General features: G+C 40.7%; 2 protein-coding genes across 4 annotated transcripts; both read left to right on the top strand.

Annotated features, from left to right (window-relative positions):
* On the top strand, positions 1–2,919 carry LOC124257098. The gene is made up of 2 exons (XM_046691088.1): positions 1–189; positions 1,639–2,919. Exons 1-2 carry the CDS (start codon positions 146–148, stop codon positions 2,594–2,596), a joined length of 1,002 nt encoding a protein of 333 aa, XP_046547044.1. The 5' UTR covers positions 1–145; the 3' UTR covers positions 2,597–2,919.
* Positions 2,920–6,422: 3,503 nt separating this feature from the next.
* On the top strand, positions 6,423–20,145 carry LOC124257096. 3 transcript variants are annotated; one of them, XM_046691085.1, is made up of 3 exons: positions 6,423–6,675; positions 8,329–8,865; positions 18,663–20,145. In XM_046691085.1, exons 1-3 carry the CDS (start codon positions 6,632–6,634, stop codon positions 19,099–19,101), a joined length of 1,020 nt encoding a protein of 339 aa, XP_046547041.1. In that variant the 5' UTR covers positions 6,423–6,631; the 3' UTR covers positions 19,102–20,145. The 3 variants fall into 3 exon arrangements, with proteins under 3 accessions (XP_046547041.1, XP_046547040.1, XP_046547042.1); XM_046691084.1 differs by lacking the exon at positions 18,663–20,145 and having other exon boundaries at positions 6,427–6,675; positions 8,329–9,909; XM_046691086.1 differs by lacking the exons at positions 6,423–6,675; positions 8,329–8,865 and adding an exon at positions 15,933–16,187 and having other exon boundaries at positions 18,126–20,145.
* Positions 20,146–20,977: the final 832 nt, after the last annotated feature.

Below are 20,977 nucleotides of genomic sequence, written 5' to 3'. Positions count from 1 at the left end.
GGTAGGTTTCACCAAATTGTGCAATATGCTCCGGACAGTAAAAAGCGATGGCACAACCTAGAACTTCCTTTTACATCGGGGGCTGGGTACAGCAATAGTTTTCAACATTTACCCTTGACGTGCAGCGACACATCACCTGTATGAGATGGCGTCAGAGGGCGAGATCCATGACCTATCCGGTATCAACAGGTTGGTAGCGTGCACTAGTACTTCATACACTGATAGTCACTTTGTTGAATTGATTATCAGACCACGAGTGGGTGTGCTGGCTCGGTTTAGAGTTAGTGAGTGAGTTTAGTTTTAGCAATATTCCAGCAATATCACGGCGGGGGACACCAGAAATGGGCTTCACACATTGTACAAATGTAGGGAATCGAACCTGGGTCTTCGGCGTGACGAGCGAACGCTTTAACCACTAAGCTACCCCATCGCCCGGTTTGGTTTAGAGCCGCTTAACACAGTATTTCTGTCAAATAATAACATAATAGCTTTATGCGGGAGGAAAGACAAAATGACATGTAGATCACTTGAGTGAAACATGCGAGCAGGGTATAAGAGTAGTCTTATAGACTCATTTTGGATTCGATCTCACGACTCTGGCACGACTAAAGGACGCAACTCTGCGCAGATAATTGCGGCGCTACCAACAAATGAGCCATGTCACCATTGTCAAATTGTGTCTGTGTGTTTTTGAGTGTGTTTTTGAGTGTGTTTGTGTGTGTGTGTGTGTGTGTGGATGGATTTACTATAGTCGTATGAAGACATCAACTGTTCTTCCACTTCTTGAACACAAAAATCACATACCGTTAAAACGAAAGGTTCGAAATTAAACATTTACCCCAAAAATCATACCTAATGTTACCCTCAAACACTATGCACTATGCTGTATATACTTGTGGACCCCTTAAACGCCGTGCAACTAGTTTCAAAGTCAAGGCGAATGATATATTTCTCAAATCTCATAAGAGGTTGAAATATTCCTTCCATGTTGTCAACTACTATTTCAAAGCAGCAAATATTTCGTTTGTGCATTGGTTCCTTGTTATTCTCATTGGGTTAATCTGATTGGATGGCTGTTTGGTCAGATCGAAGACCAAGTTCCATTCACGAATAGGCTCAGGGTACAGCTTATACCAGAACGGAGCAATCATACGCTGGGTAGTCGAAGTCGCAGGGTACTAACCCACAGGGGGTCGAATCACTGTTTCGACAATGATTTAAAAAAATAAAAATCTAGATTTTTGCAACCGTGAGAATTTTCTAAAAAATCCATTTGTTTACCGATTTCGTTCAAATTTGAAGTATAAGTTACTCATAAGATATAAAATCTAGATTCATAGTTTTTTTAATTATTGTCCAAACAGTGATTCAAACCCCTGTGCACTAACCTATACATTACCGCAAATGTTCACCGTAATGCCTTCTTATTGCATTTGTGGGGCGGTGGGGTAGCCTAGTGGTTAAAGTGTTCGCTAGTCACGCCGAACACCCGCTTTCGATTCCCCACATAGGTACAATGTGCGAATTCCATTTCCGGTGTACCCCGCCGTGATATTGCTGGAATATTGCTAATAGCGACGTAAAACCAAACTCACTCACTCTAATTGCTTTTAATCCTTTTGTTATATTTGTTCTCAGGGAATCTGTTATACGAGACCTAGAGGAGAAAGGATATGCTGTGATATCAGATGTTTGCAGTGCGCAGGACTGTGACACGTACATATCCCAGTACCGCGACTGGCTGTCCCAGTTTGAGGAAGATGATTGGCCATTTCAAGTGGAATCTGTCATACAGAGTTATGATATAAGTCATTTTGCAAATACCTGGAACTGCCGATTAAAAGCCAAGCCAGTTTTTGCTAAAATTTGGGAGACAGAGAAGCTACTTACAAGTTTCGAAGGAGTATCTGTATCATTCCCACCTGAAACTGAAAGATTTGGTATTTATGACTACGGGAAAGACTTGTTCCTTGCTGACCAATCGCCACAAAGAATTGGTCTCCATGGTTACCAGGGTGCAATGTTTCTGGAAGAGGCGTCAGAAACGGACTACTGCTTCCGGGTCCTGTCGGGGTCACATAAACACTTCGAAACATACTATGAAGAATTTGAAGACAATGCCAGGAAGAGTACCAGAGACAAATTCAATAAATTAGGGGAGGATGAAAAGGCTTGGTTCAAAGAAAAAGGATGCATTGCCACCAAGGTTCCCGTCCCCAAAGGAGGAATGGTCCTTTGGGATTCGCGAACAGTATATGACAATTGCAGACCAGTTAAAGGCCGCCCTAATCCTGACAGGTGGCGCTTTGTGGTTCTTGTATCCATGACGCCTGCGCAGTGGGCTAACCCTGGTGACATGGAAGCCAGAAAAAAGGCTTACAAGAAAATCATGACGACCGACAATTTTCCGTCTCTGGGAGTCCAAGTTTTTGAAGCTTCCCATCCTCCACATTTCAGCGACATTACATCTCCTATCGGCGACTGTCTTCCGGAAGTTGCTACGACAAAAGAGGCGAAGTTGTTGTCCGGAGTGGAGGAGTACGACTTCAACGACGGTGAACCCAACGGGCCTTCCTGGGAAAACGTCTGGAAGTAAAACACTCACCTCTATACAGGGTGTCCTCTCACTAAACCAGATTTAAAAGATAAGGATGGTTTGTTATAACAATATTTACGGTATATTCGTGCGATTATAAATGCGACTCTAGGGTTACAGTTTCGCATAAAAAACGCATTTATCCTACGAAAACCCGAATAGATATATCTGTGAGCATTTGTTATACTAGTCTGTGCAATCTGTGAACAAGAGTCACTATGAACAACTGATCTTAGAACGGTATAATACCTCTACTGACACGTAATACCTCTAGCTCTGTCATTCAGGGTGTTTCCGATCGGGAATAAAGGAATAAGTCCACATTTGTTTGCTGTTGCATTGCAGATTAAGTGAGAAAAGTGAGAAAGTCAGCTTTTCCCGCTTTTAGCAATATTTCACAGTTATCATGTCGGGACTCCACATGTTGTGTCGGTACGGGGAACACAGAACTCTGGATATCCAGAAACATATACAGTCAAATCCCGATGAGTCGAATGCCGGTGTCTCGAATATTATGCATAACTCGAAGTACCTGTCGGTCCCGACCATTCCCTGTTATAGTTGTCATTATTTGAATACCGGTTACACGAATTCGACTCATAAATACACACGATGACTCGAGAAGAACTGGATCATCTTTTTTTCTACCCTCATAGACATACCTATGTCTCGAATACATCGATAAATCGAATTTATTACTTGGTCCCCAGAGATTCGACTCATCGGGATTTGACTGTACATCGTACCCATAGCTTCAACAGTGTGTCCACATCTATAGGAATGACGAAATATATAGACTGATCTCTGACGAAAGTCTTTTGATGAAGAAAACTCGTACAACCTGTGACACAACCTGTCCAAAGACACGCCGTCAGCAAACAGAAATTTAATATCTTTGAAACCCATGATGTCGTAGCCAAGGTTATCAAAGTTGAAATAACAAATAAACGTCTTGGGAAAATACCCTAAAGATCCGGGTTAGAACTGATCTTCAGCAACCCATGCTTGTTGTAACGGGATCGGGTGGTCAGGATCGCTGACTTGGTTGACACACGTCATCGTATCCCATTTCGGTAGATCGATGCTCATGCATTGACTGATCACTGGATTGTCTGGTCCAGACTCGATTATTTACAGACCGACGCCATACAGATGGAACATTGCGGCGTTACACAACAAACAACTGACTATTAAGGAGTATTAAAAGCAATTGGACTGACTGAGTTTGGTTTTACGCCGCTTTTAGCAATATTCCAGCAACATCACGGCGGGGGACACCAGAAATGGGCTTCACACATTGTACCCATGTGGGGATTCGAACCCTGGTCTTTGGCGTGACGAGCCAACGCTTTAACATGCACAGGTCAGTCAGCTGGGGTTAGGACGCCAAGGGGTAGTTTGGAGGCTTAATTAGTACCAGGTCTGTGTATTGGCAAATACATTGTATTGCGATACATTAGGAGCCTAAGTGTTTGACTGTGAGTGACATCGACTGTACATGCACATCCTATTTTCTACACACTAAAGTCATAAAAATATACTTAATGGTTGTGATAACAGATATTTTCAAATTTCGAATTGATTTTGAGGGATTGTATTTCCTAAAATTCTTTGCATGTAAAGTATGCTGTTTTGTCAATTAATTACAATGGAAAACGTCAGTGTGAATGAAAGTCTATGTAGATTTTAACTTAAACGACAGAGGTAATCACGAAACTTCATATATATTGTATTACCCAATGTAACGGTTCTGAGAAAAAAATATTGCAATAGGTTTCGTTTGAAAGGCGTATTGAGATATACCGGTTTACCGGTAATACCGTGCAGTCCCAGTACTTACGCATGCGCCGAGTGCCAGGGATTACACTCGCAATATTTGTGGTACTTAAACCCCGAAAGTGCCGCAAACAAATTATTATTGCATTCGAGAATATTCTGGACCAAATCTTTGCTCTTGTCTCTGTCAGTGTATGATTTATACCTCACATCATTATAGCTGTACGAGGGGCGGTGGGGTAGCCTAGTGGTTAAAGCGTTGGCTCGGCACGCCGAAGACCCGGGTTCGAATCCCCACATTGGTACAATGTGTGAAGCCCATTTCTGGTGTCCCCCGCCGTGATGTTGCTGGAATATTGCTAAAAGCGGCGTAAAACCAAACTCAGTCAGTCAGTTATAGCTGTACGCCAGAAACCAAGGACTGTGGGTTCGAATCCCGGTTTGACCCTCGGTTGTTGGCGCCATATCTGCTCTTGTGGGTTTCACCAACGCGGAAGAACAAAGAATACGCTCACCCTTTCACGAACACCCGGTATACATGTATATCATCCCTGTTTCACTGTGATTTATAAAGGGCGGAGGGGTAGCCTAATGGTTAAACCGTTGGCTCGTCACGCCGAAGACCCGGGTTCGAATCCCCACATGGGCACAATGTGTGAAGCCCATTTCTGGTGTCCCCCGCCGTGATGTTGCTGGAATATTGCTAAAAGCGGCGTAAAACCAAACTTAGTCAGTCAGTCAGTGATTTATAAACACGTTGTCATGATGTGGGCCATGTCTTTCGAAGGAGTCTGTTTTCGGCAGATTGTCCTCATGGTTAAAGGCGATGGAGGTAGCCTAGTGGTTAAAGCGTTCACTCGTCACACGGAAGACCCGGGTTCGATTCCCCACATGGGTACAATTTGCGAAGCCCATTTCTGGTGTCCCCCGCCGTGATATTGCTGTAATATTGCTAAAGGCGGCGTAAAACTAAACTCACTCACTTCTCCCCGTGATACAAATGGAACACTGTTACAAGCGGCTTCAAACCCAACTCACTCACTCACACTCCAAATTGCATTACCTGCCTATTCATTAAATATAAAGTGGTTAAATTGTATTTACTTATGTAGACGTTTTCCTCCATATAGTTAAACAGCACCAACACAGAAATATCGGTTTAGAGAGGTTGACCGTATTATCAAGACATGGTATGCGCTCGAGGGTCAAGGTTCATAAGTGTAAATATTCATGACTAACAACTTAGCGTTGTCGAGAAAATCTGCCACGTGAAGCTAAAAATAGAAGGTTGATATGAGTCGAAGGTATGTGTTGTGCGATTCGTTCCGTGTTCCTGCTTTTGTAGGGGCACACAACTAAACATGCAAAGAAAATCTATTCCAGGCCTGTCGGTTGAATGTTGTTTTAAGACGCAACGTTATATCCAGTTACAACAGTTAATTCCCCATAACCTGTACATAACGAGAATGACGATATCTGACAAGTGGGAATTGGAAATCTGGTATGCCCCGAGATTCATATCCATTATTTTCATTAGAGTGAGTGAGTGAGTGAGTGAGTTTGATTTTACGCCGCTTTTAGCAATATTCCAGCAATATCACGGCGAGGGACACCAGAAATGGGCTTCACACATTTTACCCAAGTGGGGAATCGAACCCGGGCCTTCGGCGTGACGAGCGAACGCTTTACCCACTAGGCTACCCCACCGCCCCTATTTTCATAAGAAGCAAGCTTCCGAATTTATAGAAGCTGAAGTCATTTGCTCAAGGTATTACTCTTCAGCAACCCATCCTTTCCATGACTAACGGCTGTTAGGCTCGCTGAGTAAGTTGTGACATGACATGGTATCATAATTGAGTGGATCGATGTTTAACAAACTAATGGTTTTGATTGCCTAATGATGTTTTCAACAACAATTTAATCATTTGATATTTATAATACACTACCTACATGTGTTTGGAGGTAGTTTACATGTATGTTTAGCTATCTAAACACGTGACTCTCGTACTGGTTTAAATGTTAGTAACTCATTGCTCGAACGCACCTCGGATGAGTATGCGCTATTTATATCCCAGCGGAAAGTCCTCTTACGAAATGCCTTCCAGGGGCGACCCTGCTCTGCTTAATACCCTAGGTATAAAGTTTTGTAGTGTAGTGTAGTGTTTTTGGGTGTTCTGAAGTCATTGGACAACGTTGTCAATTTGACGATAACGAGTGGCGATAATTTACGTTCTGGAGCGAGCAGACGACACCTCAAACATGGCGGCAGAAATCAACGTGGAAGGACTAGCGAATTTTGACAGGTACGTTCAGACTGATACTAGTGTACAGTCCAAACTGAATTTATTGATCTATTGTCGACCAAATGCCCAGGTAGATACTTCTTCGTCAGATCATAATACTGCTTCTTCAGATCACAACACTGTTTCAGACACAATACTGCTTCAGATCATAATACTGCTTCTTCAGAATACAATACTGCTTCGTCGGACCACAATACTGCTTCGTCAGACCACAATACTGCTTCGTCAGATCACAATACTGCTTCTTCAGAACACAATACTGTTTCAGATAAGAATACTTATTCAGATAATAATACTGCTTCAGATTACAATACTGCTTCTTCAGATCACAATACTGCTTCGTTAGATCACAATACTGCTTCGTCAGATCACAATACTGCTTCGTTAGATCACAACACTGCTTCAGATCATAATACTGCTTCTTCAGAATACAATACTGCTTCGTCGGACCACAATACTGCTTCGTCGGACCACAATACCGCTTCGTCAGACCACAATACTGCTTCGTCAGACCACAATACTGCTTCTTCAGAACACAATACTGTTTCAGATCAGAATACTTATTCAGATAATAATACTGCTTCAGATCACAATACTGCTTCGTCAGATCACAATACCGCTTCGTTAGATCACAATACTGTTTCAGATAATAATACTGAGTCAGATAATACTACTGCTTGTTCAGATCACAATAGAGCTTCGCCAGATCACAATACTGATTGTTCAGATCACAATACTGCTTCGTCAGATCACAATACTGCTTTGTTGGCTGGCTGTGATAATTCACCATGCTGGAGCGGTACAGTATGGCTGATTCAGTGACCGGAGTTGAATTTCGCAGCGTTATAATCACATATCATCATCAGCAGCAGCAGCATCGTAGACTATAGGGTGTGACAGCGAGACCTGAGCTGATTCAGAACTGCTGGGTGGGGTGACGTCATATATCACTCCAATATGCAAATGACGTCATAGGATGTCAATATTTTGACGTGCTCTAAATTCACGGACGGAATACTGGGCTACGACATTAGAGATGCGAACGTTGTACCCCATCATCTATACTACGACATGAACGGCTGATCACGCATTGGTTTGGTGGTTTGATCATGATACAGAAGCAAATCCTGATGTACACATTTTTTTTCATGGGTTGGCACTGTATCTATGTTATGGTTGTGAACGGCATCAAGGATGTTCCTTTATGAAATATGGGAACATTATCATCACAGTATGGCTATAGAGATCGGGGACGGTGGGGTAGCCTAGTGGTTAAAGCGTTGGCTCGTCACGCCGAAGACCCGGGTTCGATTCCCCACATGGGCACAATGTGTGAAGCCCATTTCTGGTGTCCCCGCCGTGATATTGCTGGAATATAGCTAAAAGCGGCGTAAAACCATACTCACTCACTCACTATAGAGATCGTGCTTGTATTTCAGACCTTAAACATATTTGGTTTGACCTCCATTGTCTACATTACCCGCACACATATTCCGTAGCCGTGCCCAGAATATCAGATGGTCGGCTGTCAGCTGAATCGACAATTCCTATCTGGGATAAAGTGGAATACGATTGTTTTAACACACGTTTAAATATATGTAAGTTGCTCAAGATCGCCTCGTTTATAACAGTTTTTTTTTTTCATCTTGTCAGGGATGCAGTTATTCGAGAGTTGGAGGAGAAAGGGTATGCCGTAATACCGGATGTTTGCAGTGCGCAGGACTGTGACATGTACATATCCCAGTACCGTGATTGGCTGTCCCAGTTTAAGGAAGACGAATGTCCGTACCAAGGGCATTCAATAATCCAAGGTTATGATGTCGGTCATTTCGAAAACACCTGGAACTGTCGCATTAAAGCCAAGCCAGTATTTGCTAAAGTCTGGGAGACTGAGAAACTTCACACAAGCTTTGACGCTATAGCCATATCTGAACCACCCGAAGCCCGAGAAACTGGAATGTATGATACTGGGAAAAAATGGCTTCATCTTGACCAACCGGCACAAAGAATTGGTCTCCATGGTTACCAAGGCGCCCTATATTTGGAGGAGACTACAGAAACTGATTACTGCTTCCGTGTTTTGTCGGGATCACATAAACATTTCAGCGCATTCTTTGAAGAATTTGAGGCCTCTGCGAAAAAAAGCAACATCGATAAGTTCTATATGTTACGGGAAGACGACAAATCTTGGTTCAAGGAGAGAGGGTGCGTTACCACTAAGGTTCCAGTTCCGAAAGGAGGGATGGTCCTATGGGATTCTCGGACAGTTCATGATAATTGTAGACCAGAGAAAGGCCGCCCCAATTCCGACAGGTGGCGCTTTGTGGTGTTCGTCTGCATGACGCCCGCCAAGTGGGCACGTCCTGAAGATATCTCTGACAAGAAGAAAGCTTACAATCATAGGCTGATGACTGGGCATTGGCCATCCCAAGGTATCATTATCTTTGAGAAGTCCGATCCCCCTTCAGATCACAGTAAGATTAAATCTCCGATCGGTAACAGTCTTCCGGAAGTTGCAGCGACAAAGGAGGCCAAGTTGTTGTCTGGAGTTGAGGAGTACGACTTTTCCGACGGTGAACCCAACGGACCTTCCTGGGAACCTGTGTGGAAGAAAAATACTAGTCTTTAACGAAAAATACTAGTCATTCTGAGAGTGAGCGAGCTGGGCGTGGTATGAATGGGGGATAAATCTCACAAGTATTCTTCAGACTGTAAGACGTTCGGACGCCTGAAATAATGAATATCTCTAACCGAGGATTATCTGTTGGGCAGGTGAGATTGAACAATGTCGGATTTGTGATTTGAGAAGGGAAGATATTTTGTTCCTTAAAACCATGTACTATAAACAAATGACTGGCATTGTCTTTTTAATCAGCTCCTTTACCCCAAATGTCGGGATTAGTATGAACCTGTAATCCGCTCTACAAAATTGGCTTGGTGCTTATAGTTTTGTGGCAGAATCTCCCAGCATATATAACTAGTCTGTGCTTTGGTTATAACATGTCATTATTTTAAGAAGCAAGACCCTACTAAAGGTTGTCATGGAAAATTGTTTAATGTCATTAGAAATATGTATTCTTCTGTAAAGGCATGTATTAAACCTTCATCTGGTAGAATGGAAGAGTTGTCCACTTCTAGTGGTGTGAAACAGGGTTGCATATTAAGCCCACCTTTATTTATCTGTTTCATTGATGAACTTGTATATAAGTATGTAATGAGTGTAGTTATGGTGTATTTGTGAAACAGGATATTGTTGATTTAATGTTCTTTTTGCTGAAGATGTATTCATGTTTTCATATACTGTTACTTGCCTGCAGAAACAATTAAATGTACTGTCTTTCTTTTGCAAGAAATGGGGTTTAGAAGTCAACTCACAAAAAAAAAAGTGTCGTTGTATTCATAAATGGAGGTAAACTTGCTAAGCATGAACACTGGGCATATGAAATTAAGACATATTATAAGTAATTAGGATTAGTTATATATTCCAGATTATCATGATCAGAATCTTGTAAACAATAGCATGACAAGCCTCTAAAGCTGTTATTCCAGTATATACATTTTTTAATTTTTTGTAAATGTAAACCTTCTATAGCATGTTCTGCTTTTGATGGTAAAATTGCACCGATTTTGTTATATAGGGCAGAGATATGGGGCACTAATTACAATGAGGCAATAGAGAAAGTCCAATCATCTAATTGTCCCCACCGCAACGCGGAACTGGGGAATATGTATTCAGCGGCGTCCGTCCGTACAAACCGAAACATGAGTCTCATTAACCTATTCAGACAATGACCTACTTTTCAGCCGATCCGAATTTTCTCGTGTGAAAGTGGAAATAGAAATCACAAACAACTATGGTTACACTGAATTCCAATTCCTTGTTTCATACGAAAATGGTATTTACAAATGAATTATAATTTTAAACTTTAATAATATCGTATTTCTTTATTTTATGGCGAGGTGTAGACAGCATGACCTTAACTAAGACGTCACAGACTGACCCTGTTTGATGAGGTCGTAAAATGATTCATAATGCATCTGGCTCACTGGTTACACCTGTTATGTGTTCTTTGCGCGTATTCAGTGTAGTTCCGTAACGCATAATGTAAGTGATATAATATCAAGTCCGTACCAGACCGCCAAACGTTTCTAGCGGCCGAGCCTCGTTTTGAGATTTCCACGATTTCCAGGTTTCCGTTTGTCAGAGCTCGCTGTACGACAGAGCACGTTGCACCACGTGTTTGCAAGGATTAGAAGGAGCGTAGTGTTGCATTATACAAGTACTTAGATGTATCAAATAATACTGATTAATAATTATGTATCCAGGTAAATGAATTGGTCTCAAAAGTCTGGACTGGTTATTGTACTAAGTTCCGCAATAGAACGGGAACCAGTCAACAGGAAACGAGACTGTTGTGTAATCAATGTTTTGACGTGGTACGTCCCGATTCTTGTTAACGCGATATCTCATGAACTGTTGTATCCAATGTCTTCAAATTTGGTGACAGCCTACAGTGGGAGATTACGCAGACACCAGTTTATTTGGGTGACCTTGACCTTATCTTCAAGGTCACCACGACACTTTGACCGCTTTTCAAACTTATTTAAAAGCGATATCTCATAAAACATTGCACCAAATGTTTTCAAGTATGTTGACAGCCTACATTGGGTGATTATGCAGACAATAGTCATTTCAGGCATCTTGTATGTGACCTTATTTTCAAGGTCACCATGACAATGAACACTTTTCAAACTCTTGTTACGCGACATCTCATGGACTGTTGTACCCAATGTCTTGAAATTGGTGACAGCCTACATTGGGGGATTACGCAGACACCAGTTTATTTTTGTGACCTTGACCTTATTTTCAAGGTCACTTGACACTGAACACAAGTTTTGAAGACATTGGGTACCTTATCTTGTATGTGACCAAAAATTAAAAAGTAGTAAATATAGATATTCCATTCTTTAGCGTCGGGGGACATTGCCACATCAGTGGCAAACACTGGATTGAACGCTTTTTACGGGTTGGGAAGTTTGCTTCAAGTAAGGCCATTTTAGGCGATACAGGGCGTTATGCTTTTTTCATTCTCAGCCAAGAGTGGTTAAATATTGGTGTAAATTATTAAAGGTGGAACGACAACGATATCCTTATCAATGCTATATTTATTAAAAACTCTTGATGATAATAGTAAGACCAGTTGTAATTGGGTTTCAAATGTTAGATCTTTGCTTTTTACTTGTGGGTATTCTTTTGGTTGGATTGCGCAAGACTTTAGCGATGAAGATTTATTTCTATATTCATTAAAACAAAGATTACAAGATATGTATTATCAAAACTGGCTCAAAAGTATTTCATCTTCATCCTTTTTTATGTCATTATAATTCGATTAAGTCAGCTATAGAACCGGAGAAATATTTATCATCATTAGACAATAACCATAAGATAAGAGCCATGTGTAAATTTAGACTTCCCCTACACAATTTTAAAGCGAATTTTTCTAGAAGGTATAAGAAAGATGATATTGATCTAATTAAATCTGCAAAATGTACATTGGGCTTTATTGAAGATGAAATGGTTTGACAGACACCCATTTGACAGACACCCAATTGACAGACACTGAACTAGAAGGTTAATTAGGGTCACACCTACGGGTATAATGGAACAGTCCACTGTCTGGTGAGTAGAGCAGGGTGAGCCTGAAACAGGTTCGTTACTGAGAAGTTTGATTGTAAATAGAACTTTGTTGTGATTAAATGATAAATGATTTCTCTTCTCAACTATCAAATACTATCGAATATAAAAACAGGTTTGTCACTGAGAGGTTTGATTGTGTTTATTGATAGAAAGGTCCCCTCCCAATAATAGCATATGTACAACAGACGTTAACTGAGAAAACGTTTTGTTGGAGAGATATAGATATGTACATATTTGAAAACATTCTGATTTGCAGTAAATGAGACACCTGCATTGCCATGTAAGATACATTAATTACCAATCAGTGTTCTAATATTAACAATACTTTCTAAAGATTGTAACAGTTTATGTCTTTGAGTAGTATACAATGGACATTCAAGTAAGTAATTGAAAAAACATTCTCACATCCATGGCCACATTGACATGATGCGTCATATTTTAAATATTTATTCTAAATAAATCGTAATTAAGTGCACTCGTCTCATATATGTATGTATATATGTGTGTGTATGTGTGTGTGTGTATATATATATGCATGTATATATATATATATATATATATATATATATATATATAATATTGTGTGCAAACATGTAACTTCTTTATTCCCTATGAATATTTAGGTTCACATTTGTCTTTATTTGATTTATATGATAGAACAGTGTCGCAATTTCAAATAGTTAAGCTAATGTTGTCAATATGATGATGCCGATTCCCGTTAGACTAGAAAGTTAAACCGGAATGTTTATAAAATAAACTGTTTTTATATTGCAGCAATAAAAAATCAAATTACTGTCTTTTCGTCCATCTTTCAAAATAAATAATATAGCTTCAGTTTGTTCCTGTGTTTTTATTTGGACTATTCCATTATAATGTATAGGTATCAGGTAGTAGATAATCTGTTCACTGAACCGTAAATGTTGTTGTTTTAAGGTGTCTGCGAACTGGCTGTCTGCGTAATGGGAGGACACCATTTCATGTATTATTAGTTTGTGATAAATATGAAGATCTGAGAGAGAAATATTTTCCACGTATTAAACATGTCCATGATAACAATATGTTAATTTTAAAGTTATTAAACTTTCAAAATCCTCTTGTTATACATGCAGTTGCATCATTTATTAGCAATACAATTCCACGATTTTACATCCCCTGTACAGTGTCACGTGGATGGACATACCAGGGTGTTGGGGTTAAACAATTGTTAGTCACAAGTTAGATATACACTTGTCATAAGTGTTAAACACTATGCACATAAAGATTTCACTTTCTCACTTACATTTGTTCTGGTATGTTTCAGTATTTATAATGTAATTTTAGATCTTTTATAAACAGGTCAAAGTTGCAGTTTAATAAAAACTCAAGGGATCCTACAGTTTCACAGTTGCAGCATTGTTAAAACATATATTTATTGCTAGATAATTACTTTAATTTGTGCTCACGTGACATTATAAATACATTATATATATATATCAACTGTAAAATAAGCCATAAGGCCGTATGTTACCGAATAAAGTGTCTGTCTGTGTATTAGACAGGACACAGTCATGGGGGTTTATATTATAACAAAATCAAAACAAACCTGAGATATAAACTTTTCATCCAGCCCGAAACGTTTCTAACGTCAACTCTTGAAACAAAGTCTTTATCTTGTTATTGAAAAGTGTTAATTATTTGTGTTGTGTTTTGTTTGCGTGATTTATCAAGGTTGCTGAGACATCGTTTACAACATATAATGTCACAATGAAAACTGCTTCAGTCCATAGGCTTGTTGTTTTCTTTGCTTTACTTCTAATAACGAGTGAGCGAGTTACGTTTTACGCTGCTTTTATCAACATTCCAGCTATATCACGGCGGGGAACACCCGAAATGCGCTCCACACATTGTACCCATGTGGGGAATCGAACCCGAGTGTTCGGCGTGACGAGCGAACGCTTTAACCACTAGGCTATCCTAACGCCCCTTCTACTAATAAGAAGTTACAGAACATTCGATTCTTTCATACTACAATCGTATATCTGTCGTGGTGGCCTATAAATTCTTTTGAGTAGTGTATAGAGCGTTATCACAACGTGGCGTATTGGTCCTGATCACCACAGACAACATCCTGTCGCTGCGAGGAGCTGAGAATAACATGCCCGCGCTTAGCGTATTAAGCAATAAATGAAGACATTTATGCGATCAGCTTCTTGACTTAGCGACACAGTCACATCCATTTAGAATGTGGGCATATGGTAACTTTGGTGTGTAATCTGTAAGTGGAGATTCGGGAGTTTCGTAAGAGGCAGGAAAACTGAAGAAAGGACAGTGCATGGTCTTCAGCAACCAATGCCTTTGGTCTGGAGTTTTGTTGTGTGTTCGTTGTTTAACGCCGCACTCAGCAATATTCCAGTTATATGGCGGCGGTCTGCAGATAATTGAATCTGGACCAGACAATCCAGTGATCAATAATATGAGCATCGATCTACGCATTTGGGATAGAATGACATGTGTCAGCCAAGTCAGCGAGTCTGACCACCCGATCCCGTTAGTCGCCTCTTACGACAAGCATGGGTGACTGAAGATCAATTCTACCCGGATCTACACGAGTTCTGGTCAAGGGCGACTAACGGAGTCGGGTTGCCATTTCGTTGATTTCACTGATAATTGTTATCTTCTCGAAATAGCGATGTTCATGCTGTCACTCACTGGACTGTTCGGTCCAAACTTGATTATTTACAGACCGACTTCTATGTACAGCTGGCATATTACGTAATGAGGTGTTAAAGAATAAACAAATAGACTTTTAACAGGTGCAATCGTCATAGCTCTTCTATCACTTCGTGGATTGGGGACCAGGTGTAATTACAGTCTACAGGCGCCCCTTATATTCTAGTCCACAGGTCGCGCCACAAATCTGGCAAATGCTTCCTAGCAATCTGTGCGTCTCATGATAGTTGGTAAGCTTCACATTTGATCCATAATCTAATTTATGTTAAAAATACCACTGACAGTAAGTTGTAACGGAATGATGGAGTATAAATGAATCTCGTGGGTACTTCTTCTCTCTTAAGCCTAGCTTTGGGATTTTCATACCCCCTGTGTGCATGTCGCTTTCATATGCGTCCGATTCGGAGTGATCGGAGCATTTATCGTGCCTAAATCTGTCTCTTTACTTGAAAACGGAAGAAATGGTGGCTCTTTCCATTGTTCGATGATTCCGTGCATCCCCAGGCAACGGAATACACCATCGTAACATTTACAAAAACGACAGAAACAACGCAATTTGTATTACTGTAGCGCTTGTTCCTTGGCAATATGGCGGACGCTTGTCACATATGACGTCACGAGCGGAAAGGTCACGTGAGTTCCAGCGGAATATGCATAATGACCGAAGCTCAGATAACTGTTTTCGCGATAAAAACATAATATACCACATTTTTGAAATAAAAAATGGGGTACATGTTTCTGATGACTTTATCTTTCACCAAGCAAATTATTGCAGTTGTCTAGTATTCTCCTTTAAGGTGGACTGTAGTGAGTGTTTTGTTGCCCATGAGGTGGGGACTTCAAGTTCCGGGTCATGAACATAGTCATTATTGAACATGAACCTTGGAAACAATCGCTCGAACACAACTAATAGGATCAACTAATGGCTATCGTTATCTTTATCACCGTCTTTCCCCGAGATGTCCACGGCTTGTGCAACACCCTTCCTAGATACATAGAGAACAGTCTAGAAGTTTTGCCTCTACGCTGATCATCTCAACGAGCAGACGACACATCCATCCATCATGGCGAAAAGTGAGGTACCTGGTAGTCCGTCTTTTGACAGGTTAGTAAATCCTGCCTGTACGTAGGCCTACTTAATTTATTTACGATAGCTAACCTGTCTGGTAGCAAATGTGTGTGTGTGTGTGTGTGTGTGAGAGAGAGAGAGAGAGAGAGAGAGAGAGAGAGAGAGAGAGAGAGAGAGAGAGAGAGAGAGAGAGAGAGAGAGAGAGAGAGAGAGAGAGAGAGAGAGAGAGAGAGAGAGAGAGAGAGAGAGGCAGTGTGTTAAAGTTGTACTTTGGCAATTTATAACATGCCTAATTATTTCTCATTTTAAGCATTCGCTGAAAATATATTATTACGTTAATCTTTCTGGATTCTTATCCTAGCTTAAGCATATTTGAACTTATGAGTACTTTTTAGTTAATCTGGCAAACAAATGGTCGGAGTCTTAAAATTCGACTGAAATATTTTGGCTGCCAAAGTGAACTCCATGTTATTAATCACTGGTTTGTCGTTGGGAGTTCTGGGAGGTCTGTACCTTATAGATAGAATGACAAAAAGACACTAAAAAGCAACAAACTCCCAAGGTCATGCATGTGTAGTTGTCAAAGTCTCCAGTATCAACAGCACATTAACAATTGTTACAAGGCAACACAATACGAAACAAAATGTATGTAATTCTGTATGCTCGAGCCTTGTCCCGGTCCGGTTGTTTTGGAAAGGAAAATGAAATAAAGCCCCGAACTGCTATAAATATATCCCTATATCATTTAAAAAGATCACGAGAGACACATAGGTGTGTGATCGTACTCGTTTTACGTTTCCTTGGTTACTACTCCTGTTATTAATAAAATCATAAGGTGGACCGGTGGTCCTTGTGTATCATTTCGCAAATAAGATTTCTGTGGCTATAGTCCAAGGGAGATAACACGGTACAGTAAGATGTAAGTGAGTGGCGGCGGGGTTGCAAGGTCGGGTCTTTACAGTGTCAGATGGTGTCACTGAAGGCCCCTGGTCCGATTTCCCACTTTGGTATAAATGTAAAGTCCATTTCCCTCTTTTTAGCTGGAATACTTCTAAAATCGTCATAAAATAATACTCACTCATTCCCTCACTCTCTTCACAATAAGGGGCGGTGGGGTAGTCTAGTGGTTAAAGCGTGGGCTCGTCACGCCGAAGACCCGGGTTCGAATCCCCACATGGGTACAATTAGTAAAGCCCATTTCTGGTGCCCCCACCGTGATATTGCTGGAATATTGCTAAAAGCGGCGTAAAACCAAACTCAGTCAGTCAGTCTTCACAATAAGACCCGTGAAGATCCGGGGTAGAATAGGTCTTCAGCAACCCATGCTTGCCACAAAAGGCGACTATGCTTGTCGTAAGAGGCGACTAACGGGATCGGATGGACAGGCTCGCTGACTTGGTTGACACATGTCATCGGTTCCCAATTGCGCAGATCGATGCTCATGCTGTTGATCACTGGATTGTCTGGTCCAGACTCGATTATTTAGATACCGCCGCCATATGCCTGGAATATTGCTGAGTGAGGCGTAAAACTAAACTCACTCACTCACTCTTCACAATAATATATTCAAAATCAAATGTTGACCTTTTAAAGTGATGTAGAAAGTACAGTGACACCCTCTGGCCAAGTTCACGTGACATAGAAGGTACAATGACACACAGTTACCAAGGTCACGTTAAGAACACAGGTCACGAGGTATATTCTCATGTTCCCGACGTTAATAACAAGGTGTGTGGTTACAAGGAGGCCTACAACACACTCACTTCACCTAAGTTTGTAACTGAATAGGACGGAATATAACAATGACCAATTGGACAAGTGAGTGAGTGAGTGAATATAGTTCATCAGCAAGCCGAACAAGACGAGACTGATCAACGCACACAAGCTGACCATTTTCAGATACATTATATACGGTTGATGACTTTGTATTTGTCGTGTTGAACGTTACACTTATTTCTTTGCCTTCTTTATCAGGGACTCGGTTATGAAAGATCTTGAGGAGAAAGGATATGCCGTAATACCGGATGTTTGCAGTGCGCAGGACTGTGACGCGTACATATCCCAGTACCGTGATTGGCTGTCCCAGTTTGAGGAAGATGATTGGCCGTCTAACATGCATTCAGTCATTCAGGGATATGACATTGGTCATTTCGAAAACACCTGGAACTGTCGATTAAAAGCCAAGCCAGTGTTTGCTAAAGTGTGGGAGACAGAGAAGCTCCTCACAAGCTTTGACGCAGTAGCCATATCCTTTCCGCCAGAAGATGAAAAGTTCGGAATTTATGACACAGGGAAAGCATGGTTGCACGTCGACCAACCGGCAGAGAGAGTTGGTCTCCATGGTTACCAAGGCGCCCTGTATTTGGAGGAGGCGACAGAAACTGACTTCTGCCTCCGGGTTTTGTCGGGATCACATAAATATTTCAACGAATTCTTTGAAGAATTTGAGGCCGCTGCTAGGAAGAGTAATAGAATCGATTATTATAGATTAAATGAAGACGACAAATCTTGGTTCAGAGAGAAAGGCTGCGTTACCACTAAGGTTCCAGTTCCGAAAGGAGGGATGGTCCTTTGGGATTCTCGGACAGTGCATGATAATTGTAGACCAGAGAAAGGCCGCCCGAATTCCGACAGGTGGCGCTTTGTAGTTTTCGTCTGCATGACGCCCGCCAAGTGGGCTCGGGCCGATGATATTCCCTCCAAACTCAGGGCTTACAATCATAGGATGATGACATCACACTGGCCATCCAGAGGAATCAACATCTTTGACAAATGTGATCCTTTTAATCATCGCGAAATCAAGTCTCCGATAGGAGACTGTCTTCCGGAGGTTGCAACGACAAAGGAGGCGAAGCTGTTGTCTGGAGTGGTGGAGTACGACTTCGAAGACGGCGAACCCAACGGGCCTTCCTGGGAACCGGCGTGGAATGAAAATACCAGCATCTATTAGTCATGACCAAGGGAGGCCAGAAATAGTTTGTTGCAAAGGCTATTGAACAAGAACATGACAACAATTACTTGAGACTGCTAACGGACTTTGAAAATATCATTGTTCATCTTCTGCTTAAAGAGAAGAAATAGGCCTTTGTTAAAGAGGCCTGCTGTGCATAGGCTTGATGTGATAGATTGTGTTTATGTGACAGGTAGGCATGTGTTACACAGGCCTTATATTTATAGGCCACTGTCATGGAGGCCTTATGTGTATGGGCCTTGTCATATAGGTTTTATGTGTGTAGACTGCACCATATAGGCCTTATGTGTATGGGCCTTGTCATATAGGTTTTAGGTGTGTACACTGCACCATATAGGCCTGTGTTATATAGACCTTTTGTGTATAGAAATACTTTATATAGTGCTTATGTGTATGGACATATATCATACAGGCCTTATGTGTATGGGCGTTGTCAGTATCAATCAATATTTATTTCCGTACTCAGGAGGCCTCTGGCCTATAGTTCGTCACGATATGGCTGCAATATTGCCGATGTGACGTTAAACAATAACTCACTCACTCACTCTGGCCTATAGTACAAATACACTGAACAATTGATCAGTTAGTGGATTTTCTGAGAATGTGATTGTTTCTGTATGTGGTAGCGTAATAGATATACATAGACAATCTTTATAAATGTACCTTACTAGAATTAGTTAAAAGGGATATGAATTTGTAATTGTCAGAATGTACATAGTAGTAGCTCTTAATATACTTTTTTCTCGACATATAATAGGCTGGACATATACAAAGGAAATAGCACTCGTCTTCAGTTACATTCAGATTACGCATTTTACATATCTTATGTTCTTTTATTAAGCCTAAGAACCTACCAGATTCTATTCGTAAATCATGACATGAACAGCGGAATTGCGCAAGGTTTATTCTGAATTTTCTTACGTTTAACACTAGTCTGTCTCACAGTCCCTGAACCACATTATTTTCCCCACTGCCAAGCCCTCTCTGCAGTGCTAAAGCCCTAAATATAGCAAGTCTAGATTTCCTCAGGTTCTGAATCTCTGGTCTCCCTAGGGCTCCTTTTCAATATAAATGGGCTTGTTTGTTACTATCAAAATTATATATATTCAGAGACTAAGCCTTAGTCTAGTTTAACACAGGCAGATACTGTTCTTTATGGATAGATTGTTTAATCATTTTATAGTAAAGTATTTGCTAGAAAGAGATAAGTTTTCATTCCAGTTTTGCATGTACATATTGTTTAACAGATAGCAGTAATAACGAGTGAGATTTTATATGCTGTTCATACCATGCCTTACCGAATCCAACAGAAAATAGTAATTCTTTTACATCTGTTACCCAATTCCTTCCCCCATTTCTATCATAAACAATAATCATATTATAACACTTTTTTGTAATCTGCTTGGAGCCATGCTCAATAATTTCAGCCAATATTTAACAACTTTCGTATTCGCTTCAATATATAAGGGGAATCTACCACACTCGCCATATACTGCTGAATTATATGTATTAATTTGTACCCAAGATATTTCTTACAAGCATACAAATGAATTTTTCTATCGCATCGGACGCTTTGGTTCCCCAGATCTCAGCGCCAAACAAAAAGATGGGGCATATTTTAGAATAAAAAATCTTGAAAAAAGAGTTGTATGATAAGTCACCAAGTGTTCTTATTTTCCCCATGTAATGCGGGGGATATAGTAGACGCCTCGTCCGTCTGTCCGTCCCCGTCCGTTATCATTTTGTTTCCGGAGCATAACTAAAAAACGTTAAATATTTTCAGCAAAAATTGGTAGTTATATCAAACAGAACCTAAGGTGGTGCTTTTGTTATTTACAGATATTTGTCATTTGTA

Source organism: Haliotis rubra, unplaced genomic scaffold (assembly GCF_003918875.1).
Source record: "Haliotis rubra isolate DU_JTF1 unplaced genomic scaffold, ASM391887v1 Scf65, whole genome shotgun sequence".
Taxonomy (NCBI): domain Eukaryota; kingdom Metazoa; phylum Mollusca; class Gastropoda; order Lepetellida; family Haliotidae; genus Haliotis; species Haliotis rubra.
The sequence above is the reverse complement of the archived record's forward strand: the minus strand, read 5'-3'. Positions and strand labels throughout refer to the sequence as shown.

What these genes read in the sequence shown, in the direction of transcription:
- LOC124257098 (XM_046691088.1), top strand. Translation starts at nt 146, where the DNA reads ATGGCGTCAGAGGGCGAGATCCATGACCTATCCGGTATCAACAG. An exon ending in GACCTATCCGGTATCAACAG is followed by an intron (nt 190 to 1,638) that starts GTTGGTAGCGTG and finishes ATTTGTTCTCAG; the next exon opens with GGAATCTGTTATACGAGACC.
- LOC124257096 (XM_046691085.1), top strand. Translation starts at nt 6,632, where the DNA reads ATGGCGGCAGAAATCAACGTGGAAGGACTAGCGAATTTTGACAG. An exon ending in GGACTAGCGAATTTTGACAG is followed by an intron (nt 6,676 to 8,328) that starts GTACGTTCAGAC and finishes TCATCTTGTCAG; the next exon opens with GGATGCAGTTATTCGAGAGT. An exon ending in CGGGAAGACGACAAATCTTG is followed by an intron (nt 8,866 to 18,662) that starts GTTCAAGGAGAG and finishes CGACAAATCTTG; the next exon opens with GTTCAGAGAGAAAGGCTGCG.